The sequence below is a fragment of the Neoarius graeffei genome, chromosome 10 (assembly GCF_027579695.1).
Source record: "Neoarius graeffei isolate fNeoGra1 chromosome 10, fNeoGra1.pri, whole genome shotgun sequence".
Taxonomy (NCBI): Eukaryota; Metazoa; Chordata; class Actinopteri; order Siluriformes; family Ariidae; genus Neoarius; species Neoarius graeffei.
Genome location: NC_083578.1, coordinates 22,411,525 through 22,429,766, shown reverse-complemented (window position 1 = coordinate 22,429,766; position 18,242 = coordinate 22,411,525). Strand labels below are relative to the sequence as shown.

The 18,242-nt window shown below is 44.0% G+C and overlaps 1 protein-coding gene across 1 annotated transcript in view; it reads left to right on the top strand.

The window, feature by feature from the left end:
* Positions 1 to 18,242, top strand: part of mtor (mechanistic target of rapamycin kinase) — a 267,396-nt gene that overhangs the window by 213,716 nt on the left and 35,438 nt on the right. The window contains exon 38 of the mRNA XM_060931539.1: positions 1,669 to 1,784. Coding sequence (XP_060787522.1) covers positions 1,669 to 1,784 — 116 coding nt within the window. The remainder of the gene's footprint in view (positions 1 to 1,668; positions 1,785 to 18,242) is intronic.

Below are 18,242 nucleotides of genomic sequence, written 5' to 3'. Positions count from 1 at the left end.
CATCACACATCCAGGGATGCAGCAACCAAGACCAGCTTTGTGCTTTCCCACAAAATCGCTAAAAACAGTAAGCCATTCTCGGAGGGGGAATTTGTGAAAGAGTGCTTGGTGGACTTGGTGCTTGATATTTGGAGTAGAAAGACAATGTTGTGATGTCTTTATTGTGTTTTTTAGATTAAAAAAGGTACAAACGTTGACATTTTGTTAACCATTGTTTTGGGAAATTTGATTGAATAAATGACATTTTTTGTAAGGCAACCTCGTTTTTTCCATACTCTTACCAGTCTTAGCAGCTTGTAAAAACAATGTTATTTACTGCTTTATATAAAGAAATACAATTAATATTATGCAGAATTTAGTTCAGCCTTTTGGTCCGGCCCTCCACAAAATTTTCTGTTTCTCATGTGGCCCCATGGAAAAAATAATTGCCCACCCCTGTAATAATGGATGACTTCGTGTTTGTACAGCTGCTGCTTCTCATCGCTTAAAAATGGCGATCTTTCGCGGTCTTGTTATTGTTGTTGGCCTTAACAACTCCGCCCCCCCGGCTGACGTAAGCGGTTCTTTCCTCTGGCCCAGCAGAGAGTTGGTGCTAGCCTGGAACCGGTTTTTCTGGCCCCAGAGCCAGTTCTTTGTCAGTGGAAACAGAAAACCCGGTTCCAAACTAAGCACTGGCCCCGAACCAGCCCTGGAACTGCTTTGGTGGAAAAGGGGCATCACAATTTTTGGAGGAATTTCACGAAACATGACAGGATTCTTTGTTATATGTCGGTAATATGCATATTGCAATTTCGTTCGATTCAGTTGCATTTTACCAGAGTTATGGCCTAGTTGCCAGCGAGGGATATTGTGCTCTCAGAGCACTCTTGTTTATTTAGCACTTTTAACAATGCATGTTGCCACAAAGGAGCTATCCAGATATTAATTTGAAATGTGTAAATGTATCCGTAATGAGTGAGCCAGAGATGACGGTGGGAAAGAAACACTCCCTGACAAGAACCCTTGAAAGGAATCAGATTCAAAAAGGAGCCCATTCTTACGTATCAGGGTGACACGCGAGTGTGCAGATATAAGATATTTCTCTTCTATAACTGAATGCTATATTGTCAAAAAGTGCTCATTGTGTTAACAGGAACTTGAGTGTGAGCGTGGGACGAAGTCTGTCGGATCAAACTGAAGTTATTAACTGTTCACTCATGGAGACTTGAGTGCCGTCTGTTCTTAGCACTTGCAGTCCGAAGGCTATCCAAGGAAAAATTTGTCTTGCTTTTACAATGTGAAGAAAGAGATGCGAGAATATGTGTGGTGTTTTCAATCAGTGATCAAATAGGGAGAGATGGAAGAGTTTGAAATTATTGCTGAATTCATTTTTTTCCCTCCTCACTGTGCACATAATCAAAAAAGAGAAGACGATTAAAAGGGGACAAATTCCTTGCATTTTGGTGGATTTTTTTTAATAAGGTAACAAAAGGTCAGTTTTGATTTTGCCTTTAAGGAATGCAGTGCTTGTGCATAATAAGCTAAAGCTAATTACTCAGGAGGCATACTTTTAGCCGTGCAAGAATGATCCTGCGCGAGATGTCAAGTTTATCTCTGATCCCATCTTCCACATTTTACCTTTTGCCTGGAGTCTCTCCGTAAGTCTCTCCCCCTCTCACACTGTCGCAGATTGACGCGTTCCAGCACATGCAGCACTTTGTGCAGGCCATGCAGCAGAAGGCTCAGCACGCCATCGCAGCCGAGGACCAACAGCAAAAGCAGGAGCTTCACAAGCTCATGGCCAGGTCTGGACAGCTCACCACACACACACGCACACACAAAAAAAAATAGTCTAAAGGTGTTCTCCCTCACAAAGAATGCATCCAGATGCTTTGAGAGACACACACAATAGTCTAAAGGTGTTCTCCCACACAAAGAATGCATCCAGATGCTTCAACACACACACAAAGCTTTACTACACTTGCCGTTAGTACACCCTCTCTGTTGTTCACACATAGTCAGTGGGTTTTTTTTTTTAAATTCATGAATATATATCTCTGATGGAAGGCACAGAGGGAACAACAGGCAGTGTTGCATCCTCACAGCTCCATTGTATCCTCGAAAATGAACTTGGGTTGCTGTTTGTGCAGTGTTTCAAATGTTCTCTCCATGTCTGTGTGGGTTTCATCTGGGGTTTCTGGTTTCCTCCAACCTCAAAAGCTGCTCTGATAAGTGGACTGGCGACTCGAAATTGCCCCAGTAAATATGCGTGAATGTGTGGTGCCCTGCACTGGACTGGTGTCTCAGTCAGAGTGTAATACTCCTGCCTTGCTCCCAGGTTTCTTGAGAGAGGCTTCAGATTCAACACAGCACTGACAGTTACTGAAGATTTATTCTATATTCTTTTATATACATGAAAATGAGCTTCTGGCAAAGTGTGCCAACCCTGGCTGGGGCTCATATATTAGTGCTGTCAAGCGATTAAAATATTTAATCGCGATTAATGTCGCGACTGTCATAGTTAACTCGCGATTAATCGCAATTTAATCGCACATTTTTGTCACATGAAAAACCATTGTAATTCTCTTATCAGCATAAAAAAGTGAATGGGCTTGCTTTGTACCAATGTTTTTTTTTTTTTATTGCAGAGCATAACATGTCTTGTCACAGCCACTGACATCCATAACTTCCATATTAGATGAGAAAACCAAGGGATGAAAAATAAAGTGCATATCACTGTGAAAATAAAACAATGTTTTATTTTACTCTTCATTAGTTTCTTTTGAAGAGAAGTATTTGCCATAAAAGAAGAAAAAAACAGATAACAAAAATAAAAACATTCATCATACGTTCAAAAACGTTCATCATGGTGTGGCACTGTATTATCTAATTCTCACTGCTTATAACTCTACACCTACCCGGTGGAGATGAGCTGGGAGACTGAAGGAACAGTATTGAAAAGTATTTTTCCAGTCTCACCTGTGAAAGGTAATCCCATGTGATCTTGTTTGGACGGTAAACCTGTTGGTACAGTTAAACGCAGCACATGAATGAGGCGTCTTTATTCTTGGCTACTGTCTAGACGCTATACCAGAGACGGCTGAAGAATCTCCACTTTGCCACATCCAATATGGCGGCGAGGATGTTTATATGTCTATTTCTTCTTCTTTTTTTGGTTTTTATGGCAGTTGGCAGCTTAGCGTAAAAGCAGCATTACCGCCACTTGCTGGACTGGGGTGTGGTTCAGAAGCCTATTCTATCCCTATAAGGTTATATGTCTATGCCTTTCTCCATCACTCACACGTACTCTTATTGAAGCAGCGCGCGACAAGCCTCAACAGGAACTATGGGTGACTCGCAGGGCCAAATTAGAATTTGCGTTAATGGCACTATTTTTTTTAATCGCGATAAATTGAGATCGCGTTAACGCGTTATTATCACGTTAACTGTGACAGCACTAATATATATATATATATATATATATATATATATATATAAAATAGTTATTCCACGAAATCGAGTCGTACATGAGCTGATAGCCGACAAGGCACCTAGCACCGAGTTTGCTATCAGCCATGTACGCCAAGATTGAGCGGAATAACTGTTGTATTCTATCCACACTCACTGGATTTTGAGAAACGGAGCATTTTTATTTTTTGTGAGTTCGATAAATAAAAACTTTACACAAAACGTCCAACAAAATCGTTTCCGCTCAGAATGTAAACAAACCAGCGAAATGATAGTAGCCCATCCATCCATCCATCTTCTACTGCTTATCCGGATCCGGGTCGGATGACAGTAGCAGTTTGTGAAAAATGCTTTAATAATAATTATTGAAAAATAAAAAAATATATACGTTCTTACCATCAAATACTTTTCCATATTTTGTTACTTTTTTTTGTGTATTTTTGGGGGTTTTGTTTTTGAGTAGAGTTTTGGTGGGTTCAGCAACACGCTCTGTCATTTTGTTTTTCTCTCCTCGTGGTATATGAGCTGATAGCCTAGTAGTAGAGAAGCCAGTCAGAGCGCATGATTGCCAGTGATGGGAATAATGGCGTTAGAAATAAACGGCGTTACTTTTTTTAGTAACGAGTAATCTAACTAATTACTTTTTAAATCGTTATAACGCCATTCCCGTTACTTACAATAAAATACTATGCGTTACTTTATTAAAGCTGTTCTCATCTGGCACGCTGCTCGTTCAGCCTTTCTTTACTCTGCTTTCGTGTGGGGCGGGGAGACACGAGACAACGGCACAGTAAGCCAATCAGAGTAGATTTAGACAGCATACGTAGGTAGGCTCCGCCTACTGCACTACTGCACACTCTTTCAATCAGAAGACACAGCGATGGCGAGCGGTCAGCCCAGCACTGCGCTTTCACACTGGAAATACAGCCAGTACTTTTCATTACTTGAAATAAAAGGCAAGAGTGTTTATGTGCAATGCACATTATGTCGAGGAACAAAGCGTTTGTCCTCGTCAGTGGCCAGTAATTAGTAACATAATTTTAATAACTACAAAAATATATTACATTTGATAGATGTCTTATCTCACATTGTCCCACAAAAATATTAATATAGTGTAGATAACGTTACTAATTGGTTCTGTTAAGTGTCCATTTCAGTCATTAAACACATTTAACATTCACTTTTATTATGATTACACTAATTGAATTTCTTTTTTTTTTTGAGGGGGAACAAAATGTAACGGAATAATTACTTTCCCTGGTAATTAGTTACTTTTATGACAAAGTAACTCCGTTACTAACTCAGTTACTTTTTGGGAAAAGTAACTAGTAACTATAACTAATTACTTTTTGAAAGTAACGTGCCCAACACTGATGATTGCTCATATCCAGTGAATGTGGATAGAAATAAATAAATATATGCAGAATAGACGAGAAGTCTGAACTGTATGTATTGCCTAATACAATAAAAAAAAAAACTTTTCTGTTAAATCAAAACTGAATATCCTGTGTCCTCATCACAGCAAAGATTTCACATGTTCTTATTCCTCTTTTTTCTTTACGCCTCTTAAAGCTAATTTCACTCTAATCATCTTTAGTACCAGGGTTGGGATTAGCTGTTAGCATGCGCATCCACATGTGGCCTTGTCCTGGAAATATCAGGTAGCTGCCATCTCACTCGTACCCTGTTCTTAAGGTATTAGCACTTTAAAGACTTATTACCACACTCTGGCAGGACTTTCTTCCTTTTATGCTTTTCCATGGATGCAGGCCCTAAAAGCATGAATCTGTCCACTACACCTGAGCGCACTTCAGTGTAGTGTGCTTGTAAAGACTTGATCTTTAGTATGGAGCCATTTCTTGTCCCATGTTCAGGCAAAAGTACGGCATTTGTGTGGCAGTGTTTTCTCTATTAAATCTACCACTAAGGTGTTAAGCAGCATTTATTTACGTTTATATGCAACAGTTTGGTATCCATCTTGACCAGTACATATTGAGGAATGCATTGCAATACTTGGTGCAGATCCATTATATACCGTACACTGCTACTCCACATAGTAATAATGAATACTTGAGACAAGTTTCCAGCTTTTGTAGATTGTGTGAAATTCTTTACCGGTATCAGTCAAGTTCATATTGCATTAAAGATTATTTATTCTACCCTCTTACTACAACATTAGTTTCTCAGCTCGTCACATACTGTATACTGACCTACAGGCTTCACTTTTTCTGTCCTTATTTTTTGTGGGGAGCCGTGAGACATTGAGAGGTGACACGGGACATAGTAGAGAGACATGGAACAAAAATAAAATACCTAGGCCTATGTGTTTAATTTGTATTTATTATCAAAACTTGTAACATATGAACTAGATGAACACACAATGCTGGTACAGCGATAGAAAAATGTCAGTTTACCCAAAACCTGACTAAACAAAACAGATCCATTCTCAAGAAGGAATGAAATAAGTTTAATCCTCATGCAGGTACACGCCCACATTTTTAACACACGTTTTAAACTATTTTATATTTGTAAACCACAAGAAAAAAAACCTGTAAGATGACAAACTGTCCGAACCCTCCCCATCTGGCCATTTTGAGGGAAAAAAAAAAATCTTTAAATGTTTTCTCCCAGAATTTAAGTTTAATAACTAATAGGGGTGTCGTGGCTCAGGTGGATAAGGCACCATACCATAAATCCGGGGATCCGGGTTCGATTCCGGCCCGAGGTCATTTCCCGATCCCTCTCTGTCTCTCTCTCCTGCTCATTTCCTGTCTCTACACTGTCCTATCCAATAAAGGTGAAAAAAGCCCAAAAAATATCTTTAAAAAAGTTTAATAACTAATACTATATATGGTAACTCCAAGCTCCACACTTTAAAGCTCATAGGCAGTGGTTTTAATTTTATGCACATTTGAAACTTTATATGTTAAACCCTCTGTAATTTTCTTCTGGTCCCAAGAAGTATTGTTAATAAGTAATAATTAAAATAAGTTAGCGCGGATCGCGGTGAATTTCTGTTCGGGTATTTTCGTGACCACTCGGCGCGTGACGTCATTTAAGCCAAACAAACCGCTTGAGCTGAGTCCACTTCCGTTTACTTACATTGCCGTTCGGCTTGAGTGCAGACATGCGTTCAGGAATTTCCAAAAAAAAAAAACATGCCTTATTGTTGTGCAGTGAACTGTAACAACGGGACCGGTTCAGGAAGAAGTTTTTACCTTTTTCCGAGAGAGGAGAAGAGGCAGAGAGAGTGTATTGGCTATTTCTGAGAGAGGAGAAGAGGCGGAGCGAGAGGATTGGCTTTTTCCGAAAAAGGAGAAGAGGCAGAACGAAGGGTTGGCTTTTTCCCAAAGAGGAGAAGAGGCGGAGCGAGAGGGTTGGCTTTTTCTGAAAGAGGAGAAGAGGCGGAGCGAGAGGGTTGGCTTTTTCCGAAAGAGGAGACGAGGCGGAGAGAGTAGATTGTGTGCATGAAGCCAGAGGGTTGTTTTTTTACGGAAGAGGAGACGAGGCGGAGAGAGTGGATTGTGTGCGTGAAACAAAATCAAGCAGTCAAAGAAGAAACGGACCAGCAACGCTCAAGCAAAAAGGAGAAGATTGGAGGTAAACATTTTTACTTTTGCTTGCAATTGACAAGTCAAGAATCCTGAAGGATCCTGTACAATCATTGTGGAAATGAGACAAAGGGATGTTTCTCGCTTAGAGTAGGCTATAAATAGTATAATGCCGCGGATGGCAGGCTAATGTGGCCTACCGGCGCACTGTCAAGTAATCGTTACCTATATCCACTAGGGAGGACAGTTTAATTATTCTTCAAAAGGGCTCTTATTTAGTATTACGACAAAAGTAGGAATTTATCATAACTACCAGGATAAATCGTTTGGGCGCGAGTCTTGTCGAGGTCCGGGGTCACCGCGATCAGAGTCGGCCGAGTCGCTGTCCGATTCCGAGGCCGCACGGTCAAACCAGTGAGCCACGTTCACAGATTGCTTCGCAACAGCCATAGGTTCATACATATATGGTTTCACCTCTCGATATTTAATTTGGAGAGTTCCTACTTCAAAATCGCTATCGCTTTCAGACATTTTACACAACCTCTCACGACCAAAGTCCGTACACGTGTGCTTGGTTCGCAGGTAAACACAGAACTGCTCCCAGTCTGTTTGGCTTAAATGACGTCACGACGACGGTCCCCCGGCGGTGAAAGTGCGCATAAGTGAGATGTAAACAAACCTTCGGAAATTGGGCAAAACAGTATATTTTAACCATTTTATTCAATTTTAGGGTGCAAATTAAACACTAGGAAAATTGAATTCGCTTTTTGGGTCGTTGTTCTAGACAATAAAGTTGATATTCTACGTTTCACCTCGGACCATTGCCTATGACCTTTAATTCCTAACAAATCCCGAATTCACCAGCGTACATTACACTATAGAATGGAGATGGACTGAAGTAGAAAATACAAGTTTAGGTTGATAAAAATATTGAACTGCACAAACCTTACATGGCTCCAGAGGAAGTAGGTTACTCAAAGAGGCAACGTCGAACTTCTGATGTCATCTAAAATCTGATTGGTTGAAATTAATTTATGGGAATACAAACTGTCCCAAGTCTCTCCTAATATAACTGGTTAAATGAGAATTCAAACAACACTACGAAACGGCTGTACCTCAAATAGTGCACTATATGATGAATAGGGAATGAATTCAGACACTGCAAATGAGTGTTAAGTGCTTTACTACCTAAAACTAAGCATGCTTTCATAAATAATTGTGCTTTTCTTTTGTGAGCCTGAGTGCACTTAACTGATTTCTAGTCCACTGTAATCTGTAGTTCGTTTCAAGTGAGCTTGGGTGTGGATGACACCATGAGAGAAAGCGATCCGTTCTGGGGCCTGGCATCAATTATCATGATTGGTTGAATTGGCTTTGTTACTTCCTGTTTTAAGTTTCACAATGACACAGAAATGGGCATTGTGGTCTACAGAGGAGACGGAGTGTCGTCTTGATATATGGAAAGTCATTCAAATGCAAGTGACCACATATATTTTTTTAGTTAAAGAGCAAGCTGAAAGGTTTCGCCCATACATTTATCCCGACTAAAAAGGGATGCTGATTGCACAACGAATTTTTCCGTGTCCAAAAAAAAAAGCCTACGATGATTCCTGAGTATGGACTCCATAAATAGATGGACGATGGACGATGGACATCTTTAAGCAAGAACTAAAACATGACGAGGTGTGCTGTTGTCAGAAAATAATCCATAACAGGGTGGTGTGATGCAGCCTGATGCAAAGTGGAGTTAGGATTCCCACCCTGAGGTTGATTATTTTCCATTCACAGAACATCGCAAATGTGTTTTTGCTCTTGTACCAAAGTGATTTGCCAAATATTGCAATTGTTTATTTATTAAAGAACACCGCGTCGTGCTTTTATCAATTAGTTCATGTTATCCTTTACATTGTAGTAGCTATAACCAGTCAGAGGTTACTTTAATAAATGTTAAATTAAACATAGACTGCCTTTCAGATTTTTCAAGTGTAGGTCATAAAAAGAATTTTCCCCGACACCCAATTATTTTTGTTGAGTGGACTGAAAGCTACTGAATTCGAATCCCAGACTTCCAATTTTATTAGTTTTTTTTTAATAGAACATTTAATGAATTTAGGGCCACATGGCCCTAAATTCTCCGCTATTTTTTTCCTGCTTCACCATGACCCAATTCAAGGTACTACATCATGCATGACGTGGTGGGCTTTCCCCATTCACGCAAGGCATTGTGAGATACAAATTTGAAACAGGAGAGAAAAATGGAGGACGCGAGTGTGCGAATGAAACGTGAAAGACCGACAGTAACGGAAAGCGAGAAGAAGACGTTATGTTGTGAAGGAAAGGAAACGCAGGACCAAACTAATAAATATCGGCGGAAGCACCTCAGTGTGATCAGCTGTCCCTTTAACGACAGAATGATGTAACGCCCACATACAGTGCACAGTCAAAGGTAAACCTGTCGATGGCAGTAATGCAACACTATGGATGCCAGCTGCTGTAAAACCCAGAAGAAGAAGAAAGAAGAAGAAACCTTTGTCACATGCTCACTTCAAGCACAGTGAAATTCATCCTCTGCATTTAACCCATCTGAAGCAGTGAACACATGCGCGCACACCCAGAGCAGTGGGCAGCCACACTACAGCGCCCGGAGAGCAGCCAGGGGTCAGGTACCTTGGTCAAGGGCACCTCAACCCAAGGCCGCCCCACATCAACCTAACTGCGTGTCTTTGGACTGCGGGGGAAACCGGAGCACCCGGAGGAAACCCACGCAGACACGGGGAGAACATGCAAACTCCACACAGAAAGGCCCTCGCCGGCCGCTGGGCTCGAACCCGGACCTTCTTGCTGTGAGGCGACCGTGCTAACCACTACACCACCGTGCCACCCACATACAGAACAAGCTCATTAATATAAACCTGTGATTTAAATTAGAGCCAACACTTTTGTCAGAGCTGCACTTATAATCACCTTCTGACCAATCAGATTCACTGAGTCAACAGTGTATGTAATTAAGTTGCAGTCTTTATCAGAGAAAGCACATACAGACTGTGCTGTTTTCATTCCTGTACTGAATGAAAGTGTTTGGCTTTTCAGCTGGTGGCACCCTTTACCATGTTCGCACCAACCATATTCCCTCATACAGTATGATTAAGGATATGGAGGGAGGCTCTGGAACTGTGGCAAGGAATCCTCGGTCATGTCATAACTGTAGCTTGGAGCCTTTATGGAATTTGACTGGGGCGAAACATCTGTCTGATAAGGTTCTGCACTTTTCCCCATTCAGATTCTCTGGCATACTTTCACCCCAAAATCCTTCAGCAATGATGGGTTGTGCAGGAATGACGCACACCTGGTTCCCGCCACACTGGCTTCTCTGGAATTCTTTGCCGTCTCTCGTCGCCATTTGCAGTAGACGGCTGTTTGGAGGCACGCAGGCCCTGCTTAAACCATCCTCTCCTGTTGGAGAGGAGCATAAGAATAGCAATTTCCTCCCTTGATGGTTTAGTAGTTTGTTTTGGGTTTCTGTGGAAACCATGTAAAGTCTGCAGGCATGTGGGGGTTTTTTTTGTTTGTTTGTTTTTTTAAATACATTTACATTTTTATACTCATGTTCATTTCAGACAGTTCCTGACCTGAAGGTGAATCTTGGACCATTCAGCCTCTTCTTCATCAGACAATAAACTTTGTTCAAGTATTAAAATGAACCCTGTGTCCAAAATCACTCCCTACTCACTATATAGTGGACTATATAGTGAGTTCGCCATTTTGTAGTGCTGTCAGTGTAAAGTGAGAATTATTACACCCTATATAGTGCACTCTAACACTACGTTCAGACTGCAACCTGAAACGACCCATATCCGATTTGTTGTGAAATCCGATTTTTTTTGTTAGGCCGTTCACATTACCAATTATATAAGACTTGTATGCGATCTCCAATATGAACGGAAAACGACCCAAAAGTGTCCCGCATGCGCAGATTGACACGTAATAAGCACATCCACGTAATACGTAAACCAAAAAAAAGCGCACTCTTCAAGTTTGCAAGTAAAGCATGGAGATGAGGCGAGACCTGGCGATGTGGTTTTTGTGGCGGCGGCGGAACTCGCACAATAATCTGATTAATGTGGGCAGCAGACTAATGAGACCGAAGGTGTCAAATTACTGGAAATTTCCAGAACAATCTTATAATCTTGTAATACAGGATGATTTAACGTCCAGGTCCCTACCAAATCCACCATTAGCTTGATCAATTCTATAAAAGTCTATTTAAATTCTGAAAACTGTACAAATGTTGTTGTTTTCCACCAAAGAGGCGGGATTAGCCAACGCAGAATAGTGACGTTTGTCTCTTGTTGATGACGTGTAGGTCGCATGAATGCAACCTGTCCGGTCAGACTGCAGTCGCATGTGAAAATAACGGATATGCATCGGGATTAGGACCACATATCCAAGCGGCCTGGGTCGCATGTGAAAAAATCGGATCTGTCTCGTTCAGATTGTCAATAACAAATCGGATATGGGTCGTTTCAGAGTGCAATCTGAATGTAGTCAAAATATCCCACAATGCATCATGAAATGCAGTGTACAACCGATGGTCACTGACCAAGCAATATCTCCCATCATGCACTGCGGTCACGCTGAAAGAAATCAAAAACCTCAAATTTGATTTGATAAAAGGCAGCGGCAAAGAAGAAAGTATCCAGCCTTGATTCAAAGGAGAACTGAAGTCATTTTTAAACTTGCTTTATTTCTTAATTAACGTGCTATTCAATTACGTTTTCGGTTTTAGTAACCTTCAGGGTTCGTACGGTCATGGAAAACCTGGAAAAGTTATGGAATGTGATTTATGTCATTTTCCAGGACTGGAATACTCCTGCAAACACGAGCACCCTGGAAAAGTTATGGAATTTATCCGCCTTCCTTTGTGAACAGACAATGTGATTTAAAATTGGTTATTGTATATTGTAAACAACTTATAATAAGAAAATCGTGCGTGTTGATTTGATTAACCGGGCAGTGCGGAGATCATTACTGATCCGCTTTTTCCCCCTCTCCGGCCACTGATCATATCACGTGTGACGTGCGTTGCCTAGATGCAATGTAAACTTCCCTCAGTCTTTAGATCAGATCGCGTGGCTTGTACTATGCCAAGAGACAAAGTACACAATGCCAGGGAAATGTACATTTAATAATGTCTGGCTTCATGCCGAAAAATACAAATCGTGGTTGGAGAGGGTAGAGGACCCTGGAAGAGCCAAATGTGTCTTGTGCAGTAAAATATTCGACATAGATAACATGGGAGAAGCAGCTCTTACTAGCCATGCCAAAGGCGCTAAGCACCAAGCTGTAGTCGCTGCCCGCCAAGCAAACTCAATCGCCAGTTTTTTTCAACCTCGCACGACGACACCCACATCCACGCCGACATCTACCTGCATTACTGCCACTTCGTCTTTGAGACAAGGAACGCTTTCAAGTGCTGTGACTAGAAATGACTCGTTTACTGCGGAGATATTCTAGGCGCTAAAGGTAATCAAAGCTCACTACTCCTTCAAGTCGTGTGAGGATACAGCCCAGTTGTTCCAGGCCATGTTTCCCGATAGTCAGATAGCCACAAGATTTGCGTGCGGTGAACGCAAGTGTGCATATCTCTGCACATTTGGACTAGCTCCCTACTTTAAGGGTCTGACGTTAAGCCGCCTCTCGGAGCAAAGTTATGTTATGTTGTTCGACGAAAGTTTGAATCATTATGTCAGTGGTGGTTTAAATAAATGTGTGTTTTGTATAATCCTACAATTTGTCATTACGCGTATTCTTATGTCATTTCACAGTGATAATTTTTACGTTCACCACCCACAGAGGTAGCAGTAGGGGTTTGGTGCAGTGTGGATTGGGTGGCAGTCGAAGGCAGGGGCCTCGACGACCTGATCCCCGGACACAGCGGCTGGCTGTTGGGACATGGAATGTCACTTCGCTGGGGGGGAAGGAGCCTGAGCTTGTGCGGGAGGTTGAGAGGTACCGGCTAGAGATAGTCGGGCTCACCTCCACGCACAGCTTGGGCTCTGGAACCCAGCTCCTCGAGAGGGGCTGGACTTTCCACTTCTCTGGAGTCGCCCGTGGTGAGCGGCGGCGGGCTGGTGTGGGCTTCCTTATAGCTCCCCAGCTCAGCCGCCATGTGTTGGAGTTTACCCCAGTGAACGAGAGGGTCGCCTCTCTGCGCCTTCGGATTGGGGAGAGGGCTCTTGCTGTTGTTTGTGCCTACGGGCCAAATAGCAGTATAGAGTATCCGGCCTTCTTGGAGTCCCTGGGAGAGGTACTGAGGGGTGCTCAGACTGGGGACTCCATTGTGCTACTGGGGGACTTCAATGCTCACGTGGGCGATGACAGTGACACCTGGAGGGGCGTGGTTGGGAGGAACGGCCTCCCCGATCTGAACCCGAGTGGTGTTTTGTTATTGGACTTCTGTGCTAGTCACAGTTTGTCCATAACAAACACCATGTTCGAGCATAGGGGTGTCCATAAGTGCACGTGGCACCAGGACACCTTAGGTCGGAGGTCGATGATAGACTTTGTAGTCGTGTCATCTGATCTCCGACCCTATGTCTTGGACACTCGGGTGAAGAGAGGGGCTGAGTTGTCAACTGATCACCACCTGGTGGTGAGTTGGATCCGCTGGCGGAGGAGGAAGCTGGACAGACCTGGCAGGCCCAAACGTATGGTGAGGGCCTGCTGGGAACGTCTGGCCGAGCACTCTGTTGGGGAGGTCTTTAACTCCCACCTCCAGGAGAGCTTTTCCCAGCTTCCGAGGGAGGCGGGGGACATTGAGTCTGAGTGGACCATGTTCTCTACCTCCATCGTGGACGCAGCTGTTCGGAGCTGTGGCCGCAAGGTCTCCGGTGCCTGTCGTGGCGGCAATCCCCGAACCCGGTGGTGGACACCGGAAGTAAGGGATGCCGTCAAGCTGAAGAAGGAGTCCTATCGGGCCATGTTGACCTCCGGGACTCCTGAGGCAGCCGACGGGTATCGGCAGGCCAGGCGTGCTGCAGCTCGGGCAGTTGCGGAGGCAAAAACTCGGAATTGGGAGGAGTTCGGGGAGGCCATGGAGAAGGACTATCGGTCGGCCTCGAAGAAATTCTGGCAAACCGTCCGGCGCCTCAGGAGGGGGAAGCAGTACTCTGCCAACACTGTTTACAGTGCGGGTGGGGAGCTGTTGACCTCGACTGGGGACATTGTCGGGCGGTGGAAGGAATACTTTGAGGATCTCCTCAATCCCACCGTCATGTCTTCCACTGAGGAGACTGAGGCTGATGACTCAGAGGTGGACTCGTCCATTACCCAAGCCGAAGTCACTGAGGTGGTTTGCAAGCTCCTCGGTGGCAAGGCACCGGGGGTGGATGAGATCTGCCCTGAGTATCTCAAGTCTCTGGATGTTGTGGGGCTGTCTTGGTTGACACGCCTCTGCAACATCGCGTGGCGGTCGGGGACAGTGCCTCTGGAGTGGCAGACTGGGGTGGTGGTCCCTCTTTTTAAGAAAGGGGACCGGAGAGTGTGCTCCAATTATAGGGGAATCACACTTCTCAGCCTCCCAGGGAAAGTTTACTCCAGGGTACTGGAGAGGAGAATTCGACCAATAGTCGAACCTCGGATCCAGGAGGAACAATGCGGTTTTCGTCCTGGTCGCGGAACACTGGACCAGCTCTATACCCTTCATAGGGTGCTCGAGGGTTCATGGGAGTTTGCCCAACCAGTCCACATGTGCTTTGTGGATCTGGAGAAGGCATTCGACCGTGTCCCCCGTGGTATTCTGTGGGGGGTGCTTCGGGAGTATGGGGTTCGGGGCTCTTTGCTAAGGGCTGTCCGGTCCCTGTACGAACGGAGCAGGAGTCTGGTTCGCATTGCCGGCAGTAAGTCAGACCTGTTCCCAGTGCATGTTGGACTCCGTCAGGGCTGCCCTTTGTCACCGGTTCTGTTCATAATTTTTATGGACAGAATTTCTAGGCGCAGCCAGGGGCCGGAAGGAATCCTGTTTGGGAACCACAGGATTTAATCTCTGCTTTTTGCGGATGATGTTGTCCTGTTGGCTTCTTCAAACCAGGACCTTCAGCATGCACTGGGGCGGTTTGCAGTCGAGTGTGAAGCGGCTGGGATGAGAATCAGCACCTCCAAGTCCGAGGCCATGGTTCTCGACCGGAAAAGGGTGGCTTGCCCTCTCCAGGTTGGTGGAGAAGTCCTGCCTCAAGTGGAGGAGTTTAAGTATCTCGGGATCTTGTTCACGAGTGAGGGAAGGATGGAGCGTGAGATCGACAGGCGGATCGGTGCAGCCTCCGCAGTGATGCGGTCGCTTTACCGGTCCGTCGTGGTGAAGGAGCTGAGCCAAAAGGCGAAGCTCTCAATTTACCGGTCGATCTACGTTCCGACTCTCACCTATGGTCATGAGCTTTGGGTAATGACAGAAAGAACAAGATCGCGGATACAAGCGGCTGAAATGAGTTTCCTTCGCAGGGTGGCTGGGCGCTCCCTTAGAGATAGGGTGAGAAGCACAGTCACTCGGGAGGAGCTCAGAGTAGAGCCGCTGCTCCTCCACATCGAGAGGAACCAGCTGAGGTGGCTCGGGCATCTTTTTCGGATGCCTCCTGGACGCCTCCCTGGGGAGGTGTTCCAGGCATGTCCCCCCGGGAGGAGGCCCCGGGGAAGACCCAGGACACGCTGGAGGGACTATGTCTCTCGGCTGGCCTGGGAACGCCTCGGTGTTCTTCCCGAGGAGCTGGCCGAGGTGTCTGGGGAAAGGGAAGTTTGGGCTTCCATGCTTAGACTGCTGCCTCCGCGACCCGGTCCTGGATAAGCGGAAGAAGACGAGACGAGACGAGAATTTTTACGTGTAGTTTAATGAATTTCATACATACTATGCTGCCCTTGCACTCCGTTCCAATCTGCAAAACTAGACAGCTAGCTAACAATTGAATGATGGCACATTTGCATGCATATTTATTCTTTATAATTCTTTCGCTGTAAAAAGACAAATTATGTCCCAGGCTCCAGTGTTGAAAATTTCCAGTGCTTGAAATCATGGCTTATGCAGACCTTGCAGTTGCACATTTAGTCCACAGTGTGGCAGTATTTACTGTACAAATAACTGTGTCACAATGAACATAATGCATGACTTCTACGGAAGGCAGAATTAATACATACATTGACATTTTAGAGGTTATGCGTAGTCATGGAAACTTGTGGCCAACTCATGGAAAAGTCATGGAAATTTGTTGGTTAAAATGTGTACGAACCCTGAACCTTATATCGTGACTCATATTGGCAACTAATTGCAATTAAATATTATACTTATCGGCCTATTCAGTTTTTAGCCATGCTGAATTTAGTTCTTTTGGTCCTCGGCAAGCGTCACTTATCCACGCGATCTTCATGAGACTTGTGCGAGACTTCGAAACGTGAAGTGTCAGCCAGGTGTCGGTGCCGCCATTTTGAAAACTGTTTTCCCAAACGAAATATTGCACAAAAACGAGTTTAAATGACGATTACTGCCTACTTTTTCCAAACTTTCCTGATCGCTATCAAAACAAACAAAACTTCCAGCTTGATTACATCATCATTCAAAAGAGAGCGCGCGCGTCTTTTGACAACGTTGGCAGGTGTCGGTCGCTTTGATTTCCGCTGTACGTTTTACTTCCGTCTTACGATGTCTCGCACAGGTCTCAATGAATCTCGTTTACGGCCATTGTTTTGACATACGGACTGATATATTACATAGCATATTTCAAACACTCATAACTTGCTATAGCAGTGACAAAATAGCGATCAAAAATGCATTCCGATATTTAATAAAATGAGAGAAACAGAATTTTGATTATAAAAATTTGCCTTCAGTTCTCCTTTAAAAGAACTGAAAGATGCAGCAGACACAAAGAGTGTTAATTGTGCGACAGTAATGACGTAAATAACCGCGCGGCAGAGTAGTGTCCTAAAAGCATTTTTTCATTTTACCAGTGAGCTCACTATATAGTCCTCTATACAGTAATTCCCTGTATAGTGAGCAGGGAGTCGTGAACGAGTGAGCGATTTCGGACACGTTCGAAATCAGAAATTCTTCTCTTCCTGATTTGTTGTTTCCTCGACCAGTTCATCTCTTAAAACAATGTCGAGAGGTTATTTTTGTCAGAAAAACCTAGGGTAGCATGTTTTAGAAATATTTCACCACCGCGAAGAAAACATTACTGTCCAGCCTGTGCCCATTGTATCCTCAGATCCCTGTTCTTAGCTGATGGGAGTGGAACTGAATGTGAGCGGCTGCTGTTCAGTGTGTTGTGCATTTACATACAGAACTGCTGCTCAGTGGATGCTTATTGGGGTGGGGGGGTTCACCATTCCACATCAACACTATAAGCTAGTGTGCATGAAAAATCCAAGATCAGCAGTTTCTGAAATACAAAATCTGACAACAGCAACCATGCTTCAATCAAAACCACTGAGGTCGCAGTTTTTCCTCATACTGATGTTTAACGTCTTGACATCTACATGATTTTCTGCATTGCGCTGCTGCCACCTGATTCGATAATTGCATGAACATGCAGGTGAACAGATGAATACCGAATAAAGTGGCTGGTGAATGTATGTTATTGAGCAGTCTGAGCCATGGATATTATAAGTGTGCTGTGACTGTTGAGTTGGATCATGAGACAATCTGCATTGTGTTTTTTTTAAAATATATATATATATATATATATATATATATATATATATATATATATATATAGGGGCGTCACGGTGGTGTAGTGGTTAGCGCTGTCGCCTCACAGCAAGAAGGTCCTGGGTTCGAGCCCTGTGGCCAGCGAGGGCCTTTCTGTGTGGAGTTTGCATGTTCTCCCCGTGTCCGCGTGGGTTTCCTCCGGGTGCTCCGGTTTCCCCCACAGTCCAAAGACATGCAGGTTAGGTTAACTGGTGACTCTAAATTGACCGTAGGTGTGAATGTGAGTGTGAATGGTTGTCTGTGTCTATGTGTCAGCCCTGTGATGACCTGGCGACTTGTCCAGGGTGTACCCCGCCTTTCACCCGTAGTCAGCTGGGATAGGCTCCAGCTTGCCTGCGACCCTGTAGAACAGGATAAAGCGGCTAGAGATAATGAGATGAGATTATATATATATATATATATATATATATATATATATATATATATATATCCATCCCCCACCCAAATGAAGTTTGGTGGGGGATATAGAAACGGGTTCCGTCCGTCCGATC